At 37.7% G+C, this 19103-nt stretch overlaps 1 protein-coding gene across 2 annotated transcripts; it reads right to left on the bottom strand.

The window, feature by feature from the left end:
* Positions 1-561: 561 nt before the first annotated feature.
* LOC121415698 (neuronal acetylcholine receptor subunit alpha-9-like) lies at positions 562-18553 on the bottom strand. Of its 2 annotated transcripts, XM_041609004.1 has the most exons (8): positions 18404-18553; positions 9864-10006; positions 7556-7600; positions 6887-6996; positions 5968-6148; positions 4235-4592; positions 3646-3805; positions 562-1156 (listed from the first exon to the last, which is right to left on the bottom strand). In XM_041609004.1, the coding sequence occupies exons 1-8, from the start codon at positions 18498-18500 to the stop codon at positions 859-861; spliced, it is 1392 nt and encodes a 463-aa protein (XP_041464938.1). In that variant the 5' UTR covers positions 18501-18553; the 3' UTR covers positions 562-858. The 2 variants fall into 2 exon arrangements, with proteins under 2 accessions (XP_041464938.1, XP_041464939.1); XM_041609005.1 differs by lacking the exon at positions 9864-10006 and having other exon boundaries at positions 18404-18512.
* Between the last annotated feature and the right edge of the window lie 550 nt (positions 18554-19103).

Below are 19103 nucleotides of genomic sequence, written 5' to 3'. Positions count from 1 at the left end.
GGAGCCGATAAACCGGGTAGAATGCAGGATACAAACGGTATCTGATTGATTTGTTTGTTTTATTTTATTTCTGCGTTCACAATACATTATCAAAAATTATTTACATTGTTTGCGATATATAAAAAATTCCATAATGTTTACAACATAAACATAGTACATAATTAGAGAAAAAAATGGTTTGGGCATATACTTCACATTACATAATTAGAAAAAATGGTTTGGGCATATACTTCGCATTAGGATGATAATAAAGCAGCATAAACAAATGATAGAAGGAGACCGCCATTGTGAGCGGTTAAGGTCATTGGCGGCGGAAGCCAAAAATTTTAGGAGGGGACAACCAAAAAATTTTTGACAAGCAAAAAAAAAAAAAGGTTCTCAACCCAAAAATTTTAGGGGGGAAGTAGGAAAATAAATTGACAAGCAAAAAAAAAAAGAAAAAAAAGTCATGAACAAGAAATTTAGGGGGGACCGTCCGCGCACCCCTCCTCAAATTTAGGGGGGGGCACGTCCCCCCCGTCCCCCCCCCCCCCGCTTCCGCCGCCTATGGTTAAGGTTGTTGATGGTGGCCTCATAAAAAGGGTTCGTGACTAAGATCGGTGATTACTGAACAAGTGGGTGCGATACAGGTGCAGGTGCGGGTGCTGTAAATAGCGGATTTGATGTGGCGTAGAGTACATTCAGGTCAAATGGGGCGTATGATCATAATTATATCATACAGGGTCTGGCGTTAGCATTTTCTTTATTGACGGTAAGATTCATTTCTTATCAAAGATACATCGCAAAATAGTGATGCCAAAAAGTTCGTTCACATCAAGTTTTCATGGCGTTCCTCCATACTTCGGTCGCCATTTTTTATTAGTGGCGGTGACTGAATGCTTCCAACGCGTATACGATGCATCCAACTGTACAAACACTTAAAATGATGCCAAATGCTCGATCAATCGCAAGAGCAAAATGCTTCCACATGAAACTGTAATTAAGATCTTCCTCACAGTCCGCCATACCGTTGGTCATCCTGCCTTTCATCGACGAGTTTGACTCGGTAGTCGAACCGGATGATGGTAGCCTTGATTTAACCTTGAGGTAGAAGGACGCTTGTCTTTCATCACCTCTGTTTAACTTTAGCATTGACCTCCGTTTTTTGTAGAAAGAGCTAAATAAGAAATAATAGGGATCGATAGATCAAAATCACATCACAATTTGACTGCCTCAGTGGTTTAACCCTAAATAAATCTAACTGGGCTATTTAGACTGATATATACGAGGGGAGGGTCAATTTTACCCTCCCCCCTTCAGATATTTGCCGTTGATTGCGCGATCGCCGCAAAATTTTACACGCGCGTAGAGCCGGACATAATAACACTGTATAGTAAAATTTTCAAAACAAAATATTCTTTCTTGCATTTTTTGAAATATTAATTATGCAAATGAGCTATGAAACTTGCCGTAAACATTTTTGTTTGCATGTTTTTGCCTTTAACTCAGTTTATATACAGTAGCTCGTAGAATGCTAATTTTGATGAACATGTCACTTTTTACATTTCTAACCAAAGTCTACGAAAAAATTGCCTAAAATAATTAATTTCCTATGTATAAATTCTATTAATTCTAAAGTGTTTTCCTGGGGTTTTTTTTCATTTTTTTGTCGATGAACTTTTGCGATCGTAAATAACATGAATCCATTTAAACCAACAAAATTAAAAGTAATCATACATTTATGATTTTTGGTTGAAAAAACAAAATTTGAATTGACTTTGTACACGAAATCACGTTTTTGAGCAATTTTTGGACAGACATGCGCTTTAACATATTGCGTAATTTCGGAATCGCGTACTCCGGCGTCTCATATTTGGTCTCAGAAGATGTGCAAGACTTGAAAATAAGGAGTCAGCGAGCGGCGTGGTCAAAAAAAAATTGCGCGGCGGCGTAGCAATGAAATATATCAAGGGGGGTCAAATTGACCCCACCAGTTAAGTCAGGGATAAGTAAATACACGCTTGACTTTAAATACAACATCGTGGGGTTCAATGCCAAGCAAATGGCCTATCATGGTCATGATGGATAATTAGAATTAGTATTCTAATACATCGAGTAAGGCTTTGCATTTTGATTCCCCGTGAATCCTAGTAGTGGTGGTGGTGGTGGTGGTGGTATAGTAGTAGCAGTGGTGTGGTAGTAGTAGTAGTAGCAGTAGTAGTCGCAGTAGTAGAAGTAGTAGCTGTATTTAATAGTATTAGTAGTAGTAGTAGTAGAAGTAGTAGTGGTGGTGGTGGTGGAAGTAGTAGTAGTAGAAGTAGCCAAGTAGTAGTGGTGATGGAGGTGGTGGTGGACTGGTGGTGGTGGTAATAGTAGTAGTAGTAGTAGTAGTAGTAGTAGTAGAAGTAGTAGTGGTAGTAGTAGTAGTAGAAGTACTAGTAGTAGTAATAGTAGAAGTAGTAGCTGTATAGTCGTCGTAATAATAATGATGGTGATATAGTGATTTCCATCGTTAGATCCACTCTGTAGAGTGCACTAAGCGCATAAAGAGCTATAAATTAAATAAAAAGGTTTTGAGAAGATTTTTTAAGGATCAACAGAGATTCCGATGTCTTTAGAAAGGCCATTGTACAATGTGAAGTGCATGAGCAAAGGATCTTTTCCCCAAGTTATTATATTTAAAAAGAAATCGAGAGGCTTTACTAAAACAACAGTTTATGTACAATATTCATTGTGTACATCAAAATTTTACATAATGAAGATAATGTAAGATACATTAACCATAACTAAAAGCAAGTTATACTTTTTTTCAAGATTAGTAGATGGTCTACATTTCTTACGGTTTAAAATCTCTGTTTCCTAGTTTAAATACAATATTTTTTCAACATTTTCAACAAATGCCAACTCATCTATGAATAAAGTCATTCAAAATTGTCCTTCTTGGCATTTTGTTCTGACAATAATTTACTTAGCGAATAAAATTATTGTATTTGAGAGATGATGGAAGTTTCTTGGAAATTCAAAACTTATCTGATAACCATTTGATAGTATACTTGTGGCAACTTATATTGTGAATTTTCAATGAAGTACTTCCATTCTGTCAAAAAATAAAAAAATATGGCATAAACTAAATAAACTTCTCACTGTATGTCGGGATTGCGAGTGAGTAAAGTGTGCGTGAGTGGGTGTGCGTGTGTGTGTGTGATTAAGATTTACAGTGACCTTCTTCTGGGGACATTTTTATCGATCAACCCGGCACGACTTCGGTCCAGATAATCATGCCAATGAGAATGATCTTATTTAACTGTTTCATATAAAAACTCATGATTTTCAAACAGTTCCCGTTTGGTCGAAGTTGTGTGTAGACATGGTAGACGGGGTAGGAAGCCTCCCCAATTGGAGAACTGTGCTCATATTATGTCAAAATAAGCCCGGCCTGGGATTAAACTCAGTTTTTTTTTTCAGTGTAAGAAATTTAAAAAACCGCACACACGCGTCCCCTCTTTGGCGACTAATCACAATTGATACTTAGTGAACTACGATACTCTGATTGTTTCGGCAGTTCTTCAATTTTCGGTATAGCCTATTTAAGTTCAGTCATTTAATGGTTGAAGAAATTGGCATCTTTATGGGAAACCAGGAATTAGAACGAGAAAGGAGACAAACCTCATATTCTTTGCGATGTTTCGACTGATGAATATGCGAAGAAGCATAAATCCCCAAAATGGCGGCATCTGATCGGAGTCATTGTGGTAGACCCGTAGAACGATTATTGTCAGGATCACAGAGGACACACTTAAGGCGATCATTATGAAGCAACAATTCACTGTGGGATCAAAAGACAAAAATACATCCTTCCGCTTCAATACGTTCATCTTAAGACATATTTGCAAAATGTCGAAATCCCGACGATTTTCATTTAAAGAAATATTAGAGTTGAATAATTAAACGGTATTTATCTCCCTGTGCTATGTTGCTTTTTGGTATAATTTCGTATACAGAACAAAACGTGACTGAATTTTGACGAAGGCAACAGACTACCCTGTATTTTTAAACCAAAAACTTTACTTGTGAGGGGGGGGGTAATCAAGCTGTTCGTGAGTTAAAAGCGACTTTAAGAACGATTGGTGAACCTTCTTTACCCGCCAATATTCACCAATGAACATTCAAAGGTGAATATACAAGAAAAGGGTCACCAGTCGTTCTCAAAGTCATTTTATGAAACACCCACCTGGTGTACTTACTTGTCACTTACCAACTATAGAGCTTGGTTCGCCTATCGGTGGCATGTGCTGAGCCACTAGCTGCTGGAAGAGAATCATTGAAAGGAGGTTTGTCACGGTCAGACTGATCTTCTCACCCGTGTCAGGATGGAGCCAGAAACCAACCAACATGAGGAGTGTCAAGAAGACAGAAGGTAACACGATCTGCATGGTGTAGAACGATGCTTCACGTCTCAGCTGAAGGGTGTACACCACCATATCAAAAGGATGTGGGCAACACTTGAAAGTGTCTGTGGCGTTGGTGGCTTGAAAGCTCGTAAGATCCCAAACGCCATTGCGAACATACGCTTTTTGCTGGGCGTCATCGTCATTAAGTGCAAAAAGCCGCATCTGCGTGAAAGAGTTAACATGAACGGCAACTTGATTATCGTGTTAATCGGTGTGCATAGAAAGACCATCGGGTTTTCACTTTAACACTCTGTGGTATTATGTTCAAAACTGGGGGGTTTCAACACCCCAAGAAATATGGAACAACTTGTAAAGGCTTTTGACAATTCCAAGAGAATTATGTAAAGTTGGGCCTCCATAATTAATACATTTGGCAAAGGTCCTTCATAGCAATTAAGGTTTAAGATGCCAGATTGACTGAGTCCTTTAAAAGTTATATTGGGTATTACCTATGACTGTCCAGAAGCTAGGTAAAGATCGAGATTAGACTTCAGTTTCCTGCTTTGAATCCCCCATCCCCTTCTAGAAGACAATAACTTCATAAACTGTATGCTTTTTCAATCGTCAGAATAAATGCCTAATATTGGTCGACAGCGGATATATTGATAATTACGTTCAAACCAAAAATAACTTATTTGCAATCTCCATTTCCTGATTGTTTTTCAAATCTTTTAATGTACATTATCTCCGTAGAGATATTGTAAATAATGCTTAGGTCACATGGCCATGTCACGGACCTGCGTATATTTGGATAATACAAATGCGTATTTTTTACCCCCAATAACGGAAATTTGAGCAAATGTGTTATTTGCGGACGATACGTATATTATTTATGGATGTTCCGAATGCATTACGGATGTTACGGGTAAACCAGTGGATGAGCCTATCCGCTGCCAACTCACTGCCACATGTCACGGACGACTTACGGATGGCTTACAGATTTTACGAAGGTCTTACGGACTATGCACGGATAAGTTACGGGCTATTCGGATGGGTTACGGTCGATACTGATAAATCAAAAGCATTTCTGCGCATGTCGGCTTCCTCTAGCGTTTAAATGGTTATAAGACTCTACCCCCTCCCCCGAAAGTGTCAAAAAGCCATAGACTTGTAAAAACGGATGTGAAGCCCATTCTTTAATCAGTTACGTGTTTTACGTGTTGTTCGGATGGGTTTACGAATCTTACGTATTTACGTATGGATAAAGTAATATGTTCTGCGGATGCTTACGAAAATTTCATCCGCAGCAAAATTTTGAGATTTTCAAAATTCTCGCTGCGGATCTGCGGATTGAGGTACGGATGGATCCGGATGCTTGCCGATGATACGAATCCTGGCGGATTCTTACGGATTTTCGTCCATAAGCATCCGTAGCTACCGTAAGTGGCCATGTGACCTAAGCATAAAGGCGTTTTTTTTTTACTGGGATTTTTTTGTAATCAGTGTCGTCGTGATTGAAGAAAATAGTGCGCCCTCTTTCATTTCGTGATTCACACTCTTTTTAAGGGATTGTTGGTGTCTGCTTTCAACAACTCACCTCTTTAATACCCAATGTCCATGGGTAGAATGTTACATTGCACTGCTGATGGTCGTACGGAAAGTAAGCAGTGTAAATCTTACACGCAGTAGTTGTGATCATAGGGAACATCCAATGCACTGCACCGGTGTGGGTAACACTGATATAGGTGTCGCTTGTGATTATTTGATCCCTGTCAACGCTTTATGAAGAAAAAAAAGAATATATAAATTATCATGAGTTTTGGGTGATTCTGATGTTACTGATAATACAAATAATGTTGATTGTAAATAATTTTCATTGAGGTCTCTGAAGAGACAAGGCTTCTCCTTGAGATCTAAAGGATGTGGAACATGAAGGCGAAGGTCACACCAGTCATCACTGGTCAGCACTCAGGGATGGTGAAGAAGAAGAAAATCAAACCCTGCATATTCAAGATCTCTTCTCATCTTCGACTGTATTATATTCAGAAGGCAGGTATTTATACGGATATGAAAGATCACTCCACCTGAAATTCCTTTTTTTTTGGTTAGAGTCGAGTTGATCGTTGGAAGAGGAATACTATACTAATGATGACGATGATAACATTGATATTAATTAGTATTGATAATGATAATGATAATAATTACAATAACAATACCAATACTAGGTGTACTACGACTACCACTAATGACATGGTTTTAATAATCAACTCAAACAGTATTCATTGTCAGAATAAGACAAAGACAATACGATGGTGGTCTGCTCTAGCTTTAGCGACCATGATGAAATCGGCTGTAACGGGGGGGGGGGGGCTTTACAAAAAACATCAGAGAGGGTGGCTAATTTTGATCAGTAAATCAAATTTTTAATCGAATGAATTATTCGTTTAGTGCTTTTAATTGCATCAATACGTGAAACCTTCAAATAGACATAAGCATAAATAGCGTTATAAACTTACTTCTGCTCTAAATCGAAATCTGGTCTCCATATATCGTGGTTGCTGAGGGTTACTGAAGTGATGTTATCCCACTCACGTGGATCCCACTGTAAAAACTCATCTCTCCATTTCTGCAAAATAATAGAGATTTAGTCCATTAAATTATTTAATAGATCTACGTTTTCAAGTCCCTGGTGAATCGCTTACACTTAAACCGCTTATCAAACATTGAATAATTGTTTTGAGAATAGTGGAGGTGCGATAGCTCAGTCGGTAGAGCAGGGGTTTCGGATTCCGATGACCCGGGTTCGATTCCCAAGTGGTGCGCTAGTGCCCTTTGGAAAGGCATTATCCTCATTACCAGGTCCCTCGGAGACGACCTTAAGCCGTCGGTCCCCTGGTTGCTTGCTCACAGGCATTCGTGCTTTCTTAGCAGTCAGGTAAAACATTTCGGTATAACTTTGTAAGAATACAACCTTCATCGTTCTCCGACAGAAACTTGTATAGATAATTGTTCAACTACATACATTTGGTAAACATATTATCTCAACAAAAAAAAGTGGCATGACCGAGAAGTGGCGCTGCATCTTTTGGCAGCAATCAATAAATCAATGAAACATTATACATCAAAGATTTAAATCACAGTATTCGAATTTAATTTATGTATTTGTTTTTTGTATGCCTACTTACCATTTTCATATTAGAACGCATAGTAATCACCTGATATTGCTCATTCTGCAAAAAAAGGAGTAAGGGGAATGATGAAAGAGAAGTGGGGGGTTGAACAGTTTATCAATGACAGAAAAGGACATTCATGTACTCATTTCACCGGACAGGTAAAATAGTAGTAGCAATAGTAGTAGTAGTAGTAGTATAGTAGCAGCAGTAGTAGTAGAAGTAGTATAGTAGTAGAAGTAGTAGAAATGGTGGAAGTAGTAGTAGTAGTAGCAGCAGTAGTAGCAGTATAGTAGTAGTAGTTGTAGTAGTAGTATAGTAGTAGTAGTAGTAGTAGTATAGTAGTAGTAGTATAGTAGTAGTAGTAGTATAGTAGTAGAAGTAGTAGTAATGGTGGTAGTAGTAGTAGTAGCAGTAGTAGCAGTAGTAGTAGTAGTAGTATATTAGTAGTAGTAGTAGTAGTAGTATAGTAGTAGTAGTAGTAGTAGTAGTAGTAGTATTAGTAGTATTACTACTACTGCTACTACTAGTAGTAGTAGTAGTAGTAACAAATTCAAGTCTCTCCTTTCTCATCCGAATTATGATATTTTGTTTATAGTAGTAGATAGGCCTTGACATTCTATTTACAAATCAATCATTTTTTTTTGCTCCTATTATAGTATTAAAAGGACAGCGCTTTTTAACTCGAATTTTGTTTAAAAAAAAATTTCGAGTGTCGTCTTTGTCTTCCAATTTCTGATCCTTTGTTTATAGTAGTACATAGGCCTTGAAATTCTACTAATAATTCAGTTATTGCTCCTAGTATTAGTATTAAAGGACAGCGCGTTTAACTCGATTTTTTTTTATTTCAAGTCTCGCCTTTCTCACCCGAATTATATTTTGTTTATAGTAGTAGATAGGCTTTGACATTTATTTACAAATCTATCAAATATATTGCTCTTACTAATAGAATTAAGGAACAGCGCTTTCAACTTTAGAAAAAAATCAAGTCTTGCCTTTCTCATTCGAATTATATTATTTTGTTTATAGTAGTAGATATGCATTGACATTCTATTTACAAAGCATCAAAATTATTTTTGCTCCTAATGGTGGAAACGTGTATTTAACGATTTTTTATATTATAGAGCCTTGTTTTTTTTTAAATAAAATCTATTCATAATATTTTTAGCTAAAATTTCTGTATTAATCGCAGGAGGCTACATACTTCTACTCTCCAGCCTTTAACTGTACATCTTTTTATCATCGTCCAATCGAGAAGTTTAATCATTTTTCTACTGCAAAGCTCGCTTCGATTATCTGAGAAAAGGGTAAGCATATTTTGCCCAAATCAATTTCTTACAAAGGAATTACAAGCTTGCAACATATCAACTTCATTTCCTTTTATGTCATTAGAAGATTTTAGCGGCATTAATGTTCTACGTGCGTGACAGAATGATTTCGATAATACGCGGATAATAGCGGCTTAAAGGCAATTAAAAGCGAGGGTCTTTAATTACCAATTCCAATGAAATTTTGGAAACTCGAGACTCGAAGTTTAGTAACACACGAGTAGAAGTAGTAGCAGTTGTAGTAGAAGAAATAGAAGTAGTAGTAGTGGTAGTAGTAGTGGTGGTGGTGGTGGTATAGTAATACGAGTAGTACTACTACTGCTTTACTACTGTTACAATGCTGCTGATGATATTTTAAATACATGAGTGAATTTCAAATGCTTTTGGTTAAAAAAAATAATGAGAGAAAACATCCCCCTACATAATATGATATGTGTTACGAGTAGAGGACATGAGTTCTTTTGCACCACTGGTTAACTGTAGTTAAACAAAAATATCAAATAAGGATTAAATTAGAATTAATATTTTTTTTATATTACATGTCTAACTTCTTGTCATTATAACAGCCAGGGATACCCTAAGTTTTTAAATAGACACTTGAAGCTTAAAATGCCGATATTTGAAGCAAAAGTTCGAGGATACCAAAGGAAACACGTATAGACAGACCATATTCTGCATTTTGTGGACGTGCAAGTGTAGCTGTCGTGTACGATGTGTGACCCCCCCCCCCCCACCCATCACCTCCCCTCCATTGGGTAAAGAAAATGCACTATGAGTACCAGGCGACCTATTTTTCTATTATTATTTTCAAACAATATTTGCCAAACAAAATGGATCAACCTCTTTGCACTATTAGTACAATGTGACTTACTTTTTAAACAGATCTTCCAAACGAAATGGGTCAATATCTCTGACCCACCCCCCCCCCCCCCTTTTAATCAAGAAATCCCTTATCTAAACTACGGGATCACTGTCATGACTGTGAATATACTTACGAATTCGACGAGTTCATACAGAAGCAACCGAATAAAGACAATAGTTGGCTGTGTGTGATCATGAACTGGCCGAACAGATGTTCTGCCATATCCTTTCAATAATTTATCCACCAGCGACTTGGTTGAGTGATTAGGCCTCAAACCTGACAGATTAATTATTGAGCAACTACAGTAAATTTTTTGTTTTGAATGACATTTTTTTATTATTTAAACGAAACGTAGTAATCGGAGGTGCGCCATCTATCGGTTGCAGCGAACAGGCCAAATTCGTAAGGTGCCACGCGCGTAAAACATTCCCCATAGACTTGTGTGTTAAAATGGCACTTTTGAAAAATTCATAAAAAATAAATGTGAAATTAGAGGGTGGAATGTTTACTACCATTGGATAGGATATATATCTGGCATTCCATATCTGACCAGGAAAGGGTAGCGTAGCCAGCTCATTTTAAAAATAAATTGCCATTTATGAAGATAACTATGAATGGATCAAGTTTATCGACTCAAACGGTAAAATAGCCCTAATTAGTCCGCCAGTCAAAAAAATAGTTCCAAGTCACTTTTTTATCTTCTCAATTTGGTCGAAGGAAGTTCAGTAGTTACCATTTCTAGAATCAGTGTTAGATTTTGAATCATATTCATACAGTTTTGTCAATCAGCAACATCAAATTGAAAAAAATTTGAATGGGTTGGGTCGAACGAATATCTTGAGCCCACCTGATGTAATTAGGCTCATGGCACCTATATTATATGACCTATGAATTTTATTTTATTGAATAGCTACTTTGTTATTCTTTCATATCTGTACACTCACACTAGCACAAAGAAATGCATTGGAAATGCCTATTTTCTATGCAATGACCCATTTTAATGTATTACTCATACATGTTATATTCACTATTTGGATGCATACATATCCTGCCTGCATACAGCCCAGCAGTGAATGTAATGACAATAGGTCCCTACTAATTGTAATATAAAGGTGTATTAAATTTTGTGTAGATATCAGGATACCAGAACTGCCTCAAACAAAATTACCAGATATACATGAGATTGAATGAGGAAACAATCAAAGTATAAGAACATACTACTTTAGTACATTTGCATTTGACCTATTATATCAAAATTTTCCTAGGGCTATTGCCTCTCAGATGTAAGAAGGAAGAGATACATAAAATTAGATAGAAGAGAGAGAGAAAAAAAAGAGAGAGAAAGAAAGATAATTTCATAGATGGCATGGCTTACAAAGAGGGGGGGGGGTAGACTAAGATTGGAGCACACAGCCACCCCCCCCCCATCCCTCCTTAGTTGAGCACTATTAGCCCTTAGATACCTTACCTTACTCTGTGCCTTTTTCTAAATACCTTCTTGAAGGTACCACTCTAGTTCTCTTCAGTAAAGTTCTCAAAGCTCCTCTCTACCCCCTTCCTTTTACATGAGCAATTTGTAAAGGTCTTTCTAATATTAAGTATGTGATGTACACTAACACAAACCAATGATGAATCAGAACAAAAAGAGGCATAGACGCTCTATACATTGACCAGTCTACATATAGGCTTACATATACACAGACCTACTAACTTTAGCTGATATGGCCTTGCTAGCCATTAAATCAATTCTTTGCACCTCTTGATGACTAAACATATTGATATCAGTGAGAAATTGTTTGCTACTGAAGAGTTTGGCCAGGAATTCCATCCACTACTAGGGATTTCCCATATTACTTATAGGTGCCACGCGCGTAAAACATTCCCCATAGACTTGTGTGTTAAAATGGCACTTTTGAAAAATTCATAAAAAATAAATGTGAAATTAGAGGGTGGAATGTTTACTACCATTGGATAGGATATATATCTGGCATTCCATATCTGACCAGGAAAGGGTAGCGTAGCCAGCTCATTTTAAAAATAAATTGCCATTTATGAAGATAACTATGAATGGATCAAGTTTATCGACTCAAACGGTAAAATAGCCCTAATTAGTCCGCCAGTCAAAAAAATAGTTCCAAGTCACTTTTTTATCTTCTCAATTTGGTCGAAGGAAGTTCAGTAGTTACCATTTCTAGAATCAGTGTTAGATTTTGAATCATATTCATACAGTTTTGTCAATCAGCAACATCAAATTGAAAAAAATTTGAATGGGTTGGGTCGAACGAATATCTTGAGCCCACCTGATGTAATTAGGCTCATGGCACCTATATTATATGACCTATGAATTTTATTTTATTGAATAGCTACTTTGTTATTCTTTCATATCTGTACACTCACACTAGCACAAAGAAATGCATTGGAAATGCCTATTTTCTATGCAATGACCCATTTTAATGTATTACTCATACATGTTATATTCACTATTTGGATGCATACATATCCTGCCTGCATACAGCCCAGCAGTGAATGTAATGACAATAGGTCCCTACTAATTGTAATATAAAGGTGTATTAAATTTTGTGTAGATATCAGGATACCAGAACTGCCTCAAACAAAATTACCAGATATACATGAGATTGAATGAGGAAACAATCAAAGTATAAGAACATACTACTTTAGTACATTTGCATTTGACCTATTATATCAAAATTTTCCTAGGGCTATTGCCTCTCAGATGTAAGAAGGAAGAGATACATAAAATTAGATAGAAGAGAGAGAGAAAAAAGAGAGAGAGAAAGAAAGATAATTTCATAGATGGCATGGCTTACAAAGAGGGGGGGGGGTAGACTAAGATTGGAGCACACAGCCACCCCCCCCCCCCCATCCCTCCTTAGTTGAGCACTATTAGCCCTTAGATACCTTACCTTACTCTGTGCCTTTTTCTAAATACCTTCTTGAAGGTACCACTCTAGTTCTCTTCAGTAAAGTTCTCAAAGCTCCTCTCTACCCCCTTCCTTTTACATGAGCAATTTGTAAAGGTCTTTCTAATATTAAGTATGTGATGTACACTAACACAAACCAATGATGAATCAGAACAAAAAGAGGCATAGACGCTCTATACATTGACCAGTCTACATATAGGCTTACATATACACAGACCTACTAACTTTAGCTGATATGGCCTTGCTAGCCATTAAATCAATTCTTTGCACCTCTTGATGACTAAACATATTGATATCAGTGAGAAATTGTTTGCTACTGAAGAGTTTGGCCAGGAATTCCATCCACTACTAGGGATTTCCCATATTACTTATAGGTGCCACGCGCGTAAAACATTCCCCATAGACTTGTGTGTTAAAATGGCACTTTTGAAAAATTCATAAAAAATAAATGTGAAATTAGAGGGTGGAATGTTTACTACCATTGGATAGGATATATATCTGGCATTCCATATCTGACCAGGAAAGGGTAGCGTAGCCAGCTCATTTTAAAAATAAATTGCCATTTATGAAGATAACTATGAATGGATCAAGTTTATCGACTCAAACGGTAAAATAGCCCTAATTAGTCCGCCAGTCAAAAAAATAGTTCCAAGTCACTTTTTTATCTTCTCAATTTGGTCGAAGGAAGTTCAGTAGTTACCATTTCTAGAATCAGTGTTAGATTTTGAATCATATTCATACAGTTTTGTCAATCAGCAACATCAAATTGAAAAAAATTTGAATGGGTTGGGTCGAACGAATATCTTGAGCCCACCTGATGTAATTAGGCTCATGGCACCGTAACTTCGCGGTCGACACCGAGAGCAGGCGCAGGCAGCGCACATGATTACCTCGGGCGAAGTTCGTGCAGGTGCCATGAGCCTAATTACGTCAGGAGGGCTCAAGATATCCGCTCGACCCAACCCATTTAAATTTTTTTTTATTTGACGTTGCTGATTGACAAAAATGAATGAATATGATTCAAAATCTAACACTGATTCTAGAAATGGTAACTACTGAACTTCCTTCGCCCAAATTGGGAAGTAAAATAAGTGACTTGGAACTCTTTTTTGACTGGCGGACTAATTAGGGCTGTTTTACTGATTCAGTTGATGAATTTGATCCATTCATAGTTATCTTCATAAATGGCGATTTATTTTTAAAATGAGCTGGCTACGGTACCCTTTCCTGGTCAGATATGGAATGTCAGATATATATCCTATCCAATGGTAGTAAACATTCCACCCTCTAATTTCACATTATTTTTATGAATTTTTCAGGCCATTTTAACACACAAGTCTATGGGGAATGTTTTACGCGCGTGACACCTTGCAGGCTCCACTCCACTTCACCACCGCTACACTACGCTCCACCTACCCGAACTTCGGGATGGTAAAGTCGATCGGATATTCCGAGTGACAAAGGGGGGATCAAGAAGTGTTTGTTTTTTTTTTAAAAAGAATGAAAGAAATATATATATAAAATATATAACGAGAAAGAAAAATAGCTTAATTTCATACACCCTTATTTCACACCAAGTCCATCCACCGGTTGTCCTCAAAATTTGTGATTTTGGGCCAGTATCTAATTCCTCACACGGGTAAGGCCGATTTCAAAACATCGCATGCGATCGGTCGCAGGCCAATTAGCATAGGTATTGACATTATATTGGATGGCTCAGAAAATAACAGAATTATGCGAAGAGTTTGGGAAAATATTCCAAGAATCAGTGGAATATTTTTCCGAACTCTTAGAATATTTCTCAGTGGGGTTTTTTTCTGAGCCATCCAATGCTGTTTGGACTGCGAGCAATCGCATGTAATGTTTTGAAATCGGCCGTGAATAACTACGTGTGAGGAATTAGATATACTGGCCCAAAATCACCAATTTTGAGGATAACCGGAGGATGGACACGGAGTGAAATAAGGGTGTAGAGTAAGAAATTAAGCTATTTTTCTTTCTCGTTGTATTTTTTTTTCTTTAACTTTACAATAAACCACTTTTTGATCCCACCTAGCTTTGTCACTCGGATATCCGATCGAGTTCAACGTCCCTAAGTTCGGGTAGGTGGAGCGACGTAGTGTAGCGGTAGTCCTGACCTTTCGTTGGAGAACGCGGACGCTTATTCATGACGGTAGTTGATTTTGGAAGAGACTTTTTGGGCCCGTCATCATGGTCGTAAAACTCTGTCCTGCAATGCAAATTGCGGTACGACATGAGATTTTTTTTTCGTTTCGCATCTGCGATGGAAACATTCAATATGCGTTTCGTGTGCAAAATTATGGTTGTTGCTATGGTAACAGCGATTTATCCGATTGAGGACGTCTTTCCAAAGCCACATTTGTGGGCAAGTACGTTACGTATAGGCCAATGTAACGTTATAAGGGTGTCAAAACGATGTTTAAAATGCTGAAAAGGGGATATATATCCAATACTTGTAGGGTTTCACAAGCCAAATACTTGTTAAGAAATGAATATCTGGAAAAGAATTGCTTCCCTTTTTTAGAGTACTTTTCGAAACGCCATGGTTGTGCCTGGTATCCGCTCATCAAGGAAGTGGTCCCCCGGAATTTAAATCTAATCCCCCATTTCTGGGAAAAGTAAAACATAATGCCCATTACATCGTGTGCTAGAGGTATATCGTTTGTGTAGAAGGAGTAAACAAAGGAAACAAAAGAAACCCGCAAGTTCAAACGTATTGCATTTGCTGTGTACATATCAACGCATGCGAAATGTTCGGCTGGAGAGGTTGATCTGACCCATGAAATCAATTGCCAGTGATCCACCAATAATCCACATTAATGCAATATCGATTCGATGGACTGTAATGATCTATATCTAAGCCTTCATTCAGTAAGTTTTTCCTCACTCAATATGTACTTGATTTGTTTGAAAAACCACTTTCTTATCCATGTCATAATCTATTTTAGGTCCTGCATTTCGAATATCTCCAGCCATCAGTCGTAATATACATGCATGTATGGTGCGGGTGTCGCGGGAAAGGATTTTGCACACGAAAAGCAGATCTGTAGGGCCTGTAACACAAAGCTTAGCATTGATTGTAGAGCAGTTTTCTACGTTTGATTCTATTGACTATAATGTACAATCAATCTTAAAAATCAAGTGTATGATTAAGCGTTAACTTTTGTGTTAGGGGACCCTAATATTGAGGATTGCGAAAGGTCCCAAGTGAAGTGGAGTGGAGCCTGCACGAACTTCGCCTGAGGTAACGTGTGATATGCTTCAAAAATGAAAACCATAAGGCAAGAATTCACAAAAAAAATGGTTATTACGTGGGCAAATTTTCTCTCCCACCTCCTGGATTCTCGTAAACAGCATTATCTGGTCGAGCCATGTCGGCCAGCGCTGAATAATCGTATGCATGCATGCAATGTAGCGCGTGCAACAGAATGATCGACTTTTTTAACGTGCATGATAATGAGGCATTGCGAATTTAGGCCAGTGTTGCCAGGTCCAAGCTGAAGAAAATCCCCCAAAGGCGCTCGAAAAATCCCCGAATTTGACTCTATGTCCCCAAATTTTTCAAATCACAATAATTTCTGAAAAAGTGAGGACATTTATCATGTTTATTGCCCCAAAACTCGTTAATATTTATGTGCTCGTTAACTCACACCATACAGAGCAGATTTTTTTTTGGCAGGGGGGTTCGATGCAAAGTAGATTGGCAACTCTGACACTGTAAGGTACAACCAACTAAGTTCAATGTAATGAATACATCAGAATTGCGTAGGATGTACATTTTATGATCTACAGTAGATCGTAACTAGTATCATCATCATATTACTGAAAAATATCGAACCCTTGTCATCAAAACCTACAAAAATTCCCTAAAATGCATGAAAAATCCCAAAATCTATTCCCTCCCCAAAGGCTTCTTAAAATCCAAAAATTGTCAAAATTTGGGGATGGAAATCCCATATCCCCAAATGGCAACACAGATTTAGGCCTGTCCGCTGCAACCGATAGATGGCGCACCGCATTGTGAATCACGCTGTGACCACCATAGAGATATATACTTAAAAACTAATTAGTATACATCTCTATGGTGACCACTGATCTCTCCCCTTAGGGGAGAGATCAGTGACTGTGAGAATCGATCTGATCTCAGTAAGCTTTCGAAGGGAGCGCGCGGTGACTTGAATCCACCGATCTTAAAGCCGGTCACACCGCCCGAGCGTTGTTGGAGCTGTCGTGGAGCGGAGAGAAAAACATCATCACCGCTTGCTACCGTTCACCATTTTCGATTTAGATTGTTGTTTTGTTTGTTTTCGATTTTTGATATCGATTTTTTCCCCCAATTTTGAGAGCGAAATTCGACCGACCCTCTTTCCCTACAGCTCCAACAACGCTCGGGCGGTGTGACCAGGCCTTTACCATGGTACACACCAAGGAAAAGGGGAGTAGGTGCAGAGCGAGTATTCGAGCATAGTTGTACCTTTCACTCGCCATCGCGCCTGCGCAGACCCGAAGCGTGTTTGCATGGGGTGCAAGTTTGAAAATCGCGTGTACTCTATAGGTTCCCGTCATACTTCATCTTCAAATGCTCGCAAAGATAAACCTGCTCGGCAATGAACAATACTTTTTATTGTTTGTGTGTGTGTGGAAGAGCGTGCGTACGTGTAATGACAATTAAACTCTATTTTTACTTGCAAAATTGCTCGTAAATTTTGTTGAATATCCGGGCCCAGTGCACAACCAATAATTGGGCAAAACAAATTTTTGGAGTATTTCATTTCTGATGTCTATTTCGAAAAATAAAGTATGGATTAGGATTTGCAATAAATAGAGTTTATAGGGTCTGGGAACCATCTGCGTAAAAATCGTATGTGTTGATCGGGTCTGTGCATGGACCCAAGTAAAAGATAAACAAGGCTGGATTATATTACAAGAAATGAAGAAAAAGTGAAAAGGACACACAAAAAACGTTACAAAAACAGAACGTGACAGGACGGTACAAGAACAAGGCATGACAAAAAGTTATACAAACACAAGACATACGAAATAGTATAAGAACAGAAAAAATAAAAAAAATAAAACAAAGGACAAACCAAAGGACAAAAAACGAGTAAAAGAAAGAAAACAAAAAACAAATCTGCACAGGTAGAGCGAATGAAAAAAGACGAGAAAAGAAGCGAAATAAAGGCGGGGGGGGGGGTCAGGAAGAACGCGCTTCCAAATGAATTGGATATTATTATCTTTACGTTATTCTGAGCCTAACTCTATATGGCCTATAGGTCCACTGCAGGAGCAAAGGTCGTATCACCAATTAAATTACCTTACTTTACATTAATTTTCTTTACCCAACGGTAGGTTAACAAACATCAAACGTTTGGTCATCATTGCTTAGCTTTGAAAATCGCCACAACTATATTAGGTAATAACTATTCGATGAAGATAAAATAAAATATTTTCTTGTGTGATATTACATAATCCGCGTGCAAGGTGACTATCGCTGCTAGTAACCAACAATCATGATTCAGTAAAGATTTCAAACAAAATAATTCAAATTGTCTTGACTATTTGGGCTTTGCTCAACAATTATCAACCAACAGATCATTATAATCAATATATATGTTCCCAAATTTGTGCAATTGTTTGATAATATATCGTAAGTGAATACACCATTTTTTATGATTGATTGAAGATGTAGCATTAATAAAAGTAATGTTACCAATGATGTCTGCATCTGCATTGCTGGACAAACATTCAGAAGCACTTGTAGAAAAGAAGACGAGACAGACAATCACGTGCACCGTTTCAGCTTTCATCTTTCTGCTTTACAAATTATTTGTTACTTGTGTCCTGAGAAGAGAAAAGGGGGACATTATGATAATGATAATAATGATAATAATAACAACAATAACATCAATAACAATATGGTCCCTATGACGCAGCTATAAATTACATGTCCTCTACTATTCTACACTGGTTGTATCTGAGCCGCCATGTAGGCGCTAAAGCATTTAAGGAATAAATTCTACAAGGCAGCAGCGTATAGGCAGGATCTTGTAAAGAAAAGGGGGGTTAAAGCTGAATAAAATGTTAACAACCCCCCCCCAAAAAAAATGGTCTTCACCACCAATTTGAGGTTGTTTCCTACCCCCCCCAAAAAAAAATAATAATAATAATAAAAGAAGACAAAAAGAGGTCTTATAAAAAGGGGGTTGGTACTAAAAAAAGGGGGTTGAACCCCTGTAACCACCCCCTCGCCTAGGCAAATTGTGGTACAATATGAGTAAATTTCTTGCTAATGGAAAAAAAAGATATGGCTGGGATTCGAACCCGCGTCCCTCCGATTGAAAGACGAGTCGCAATACCACGACACCCCATATTATCCCCTAATAATAATAATAATAATAATAACTAGCATT

This window comes from Lytechinus variegatus, chromosome 5 (assembly GCF_018143015.1).
Source record: "Lytechinus variegatus isolate NC3 chromosome 5, Lvar_3.0, whole genome shotgun sequence".
Lineage (NCBI taxonomy): Eukaryota > Metazoa > Echinodermata > Echinoidea > Temnopleuroida > Toxopneustidae > Lytechinus > Lytechinus variegatus.
Note: the sequence above shows the minus strand (reverse complement) of the source record. Positions and strands in the feature narration are given on the sequence as shown.

Excerpts from the sequence above, each read along its gene's own strand:
- LOC121415698 (XM_041609004.1), bottom strand. The coding sequence starts at position 18,500 with ATGAAAGCTGAAACGGTGCACGTGATTGTCTGTCTCGTCTTCTTTTCT. Across the intron at positions 6,997-7,555 it reads TGCGTTCTAATATGAAAATG|AAATGGAGAGATGAGTTTTT; the intron begins GTAAGTAGGCAT and ends ATTATTTTGCAG. Across the intron at positions 3,806-4,234 it reads CGAACCAAGCTCTATAGTTG|TGAATTGTTGCTTCATAATG; the intron begins GTAAGTGACAAG and ends TTGATCCCACAG.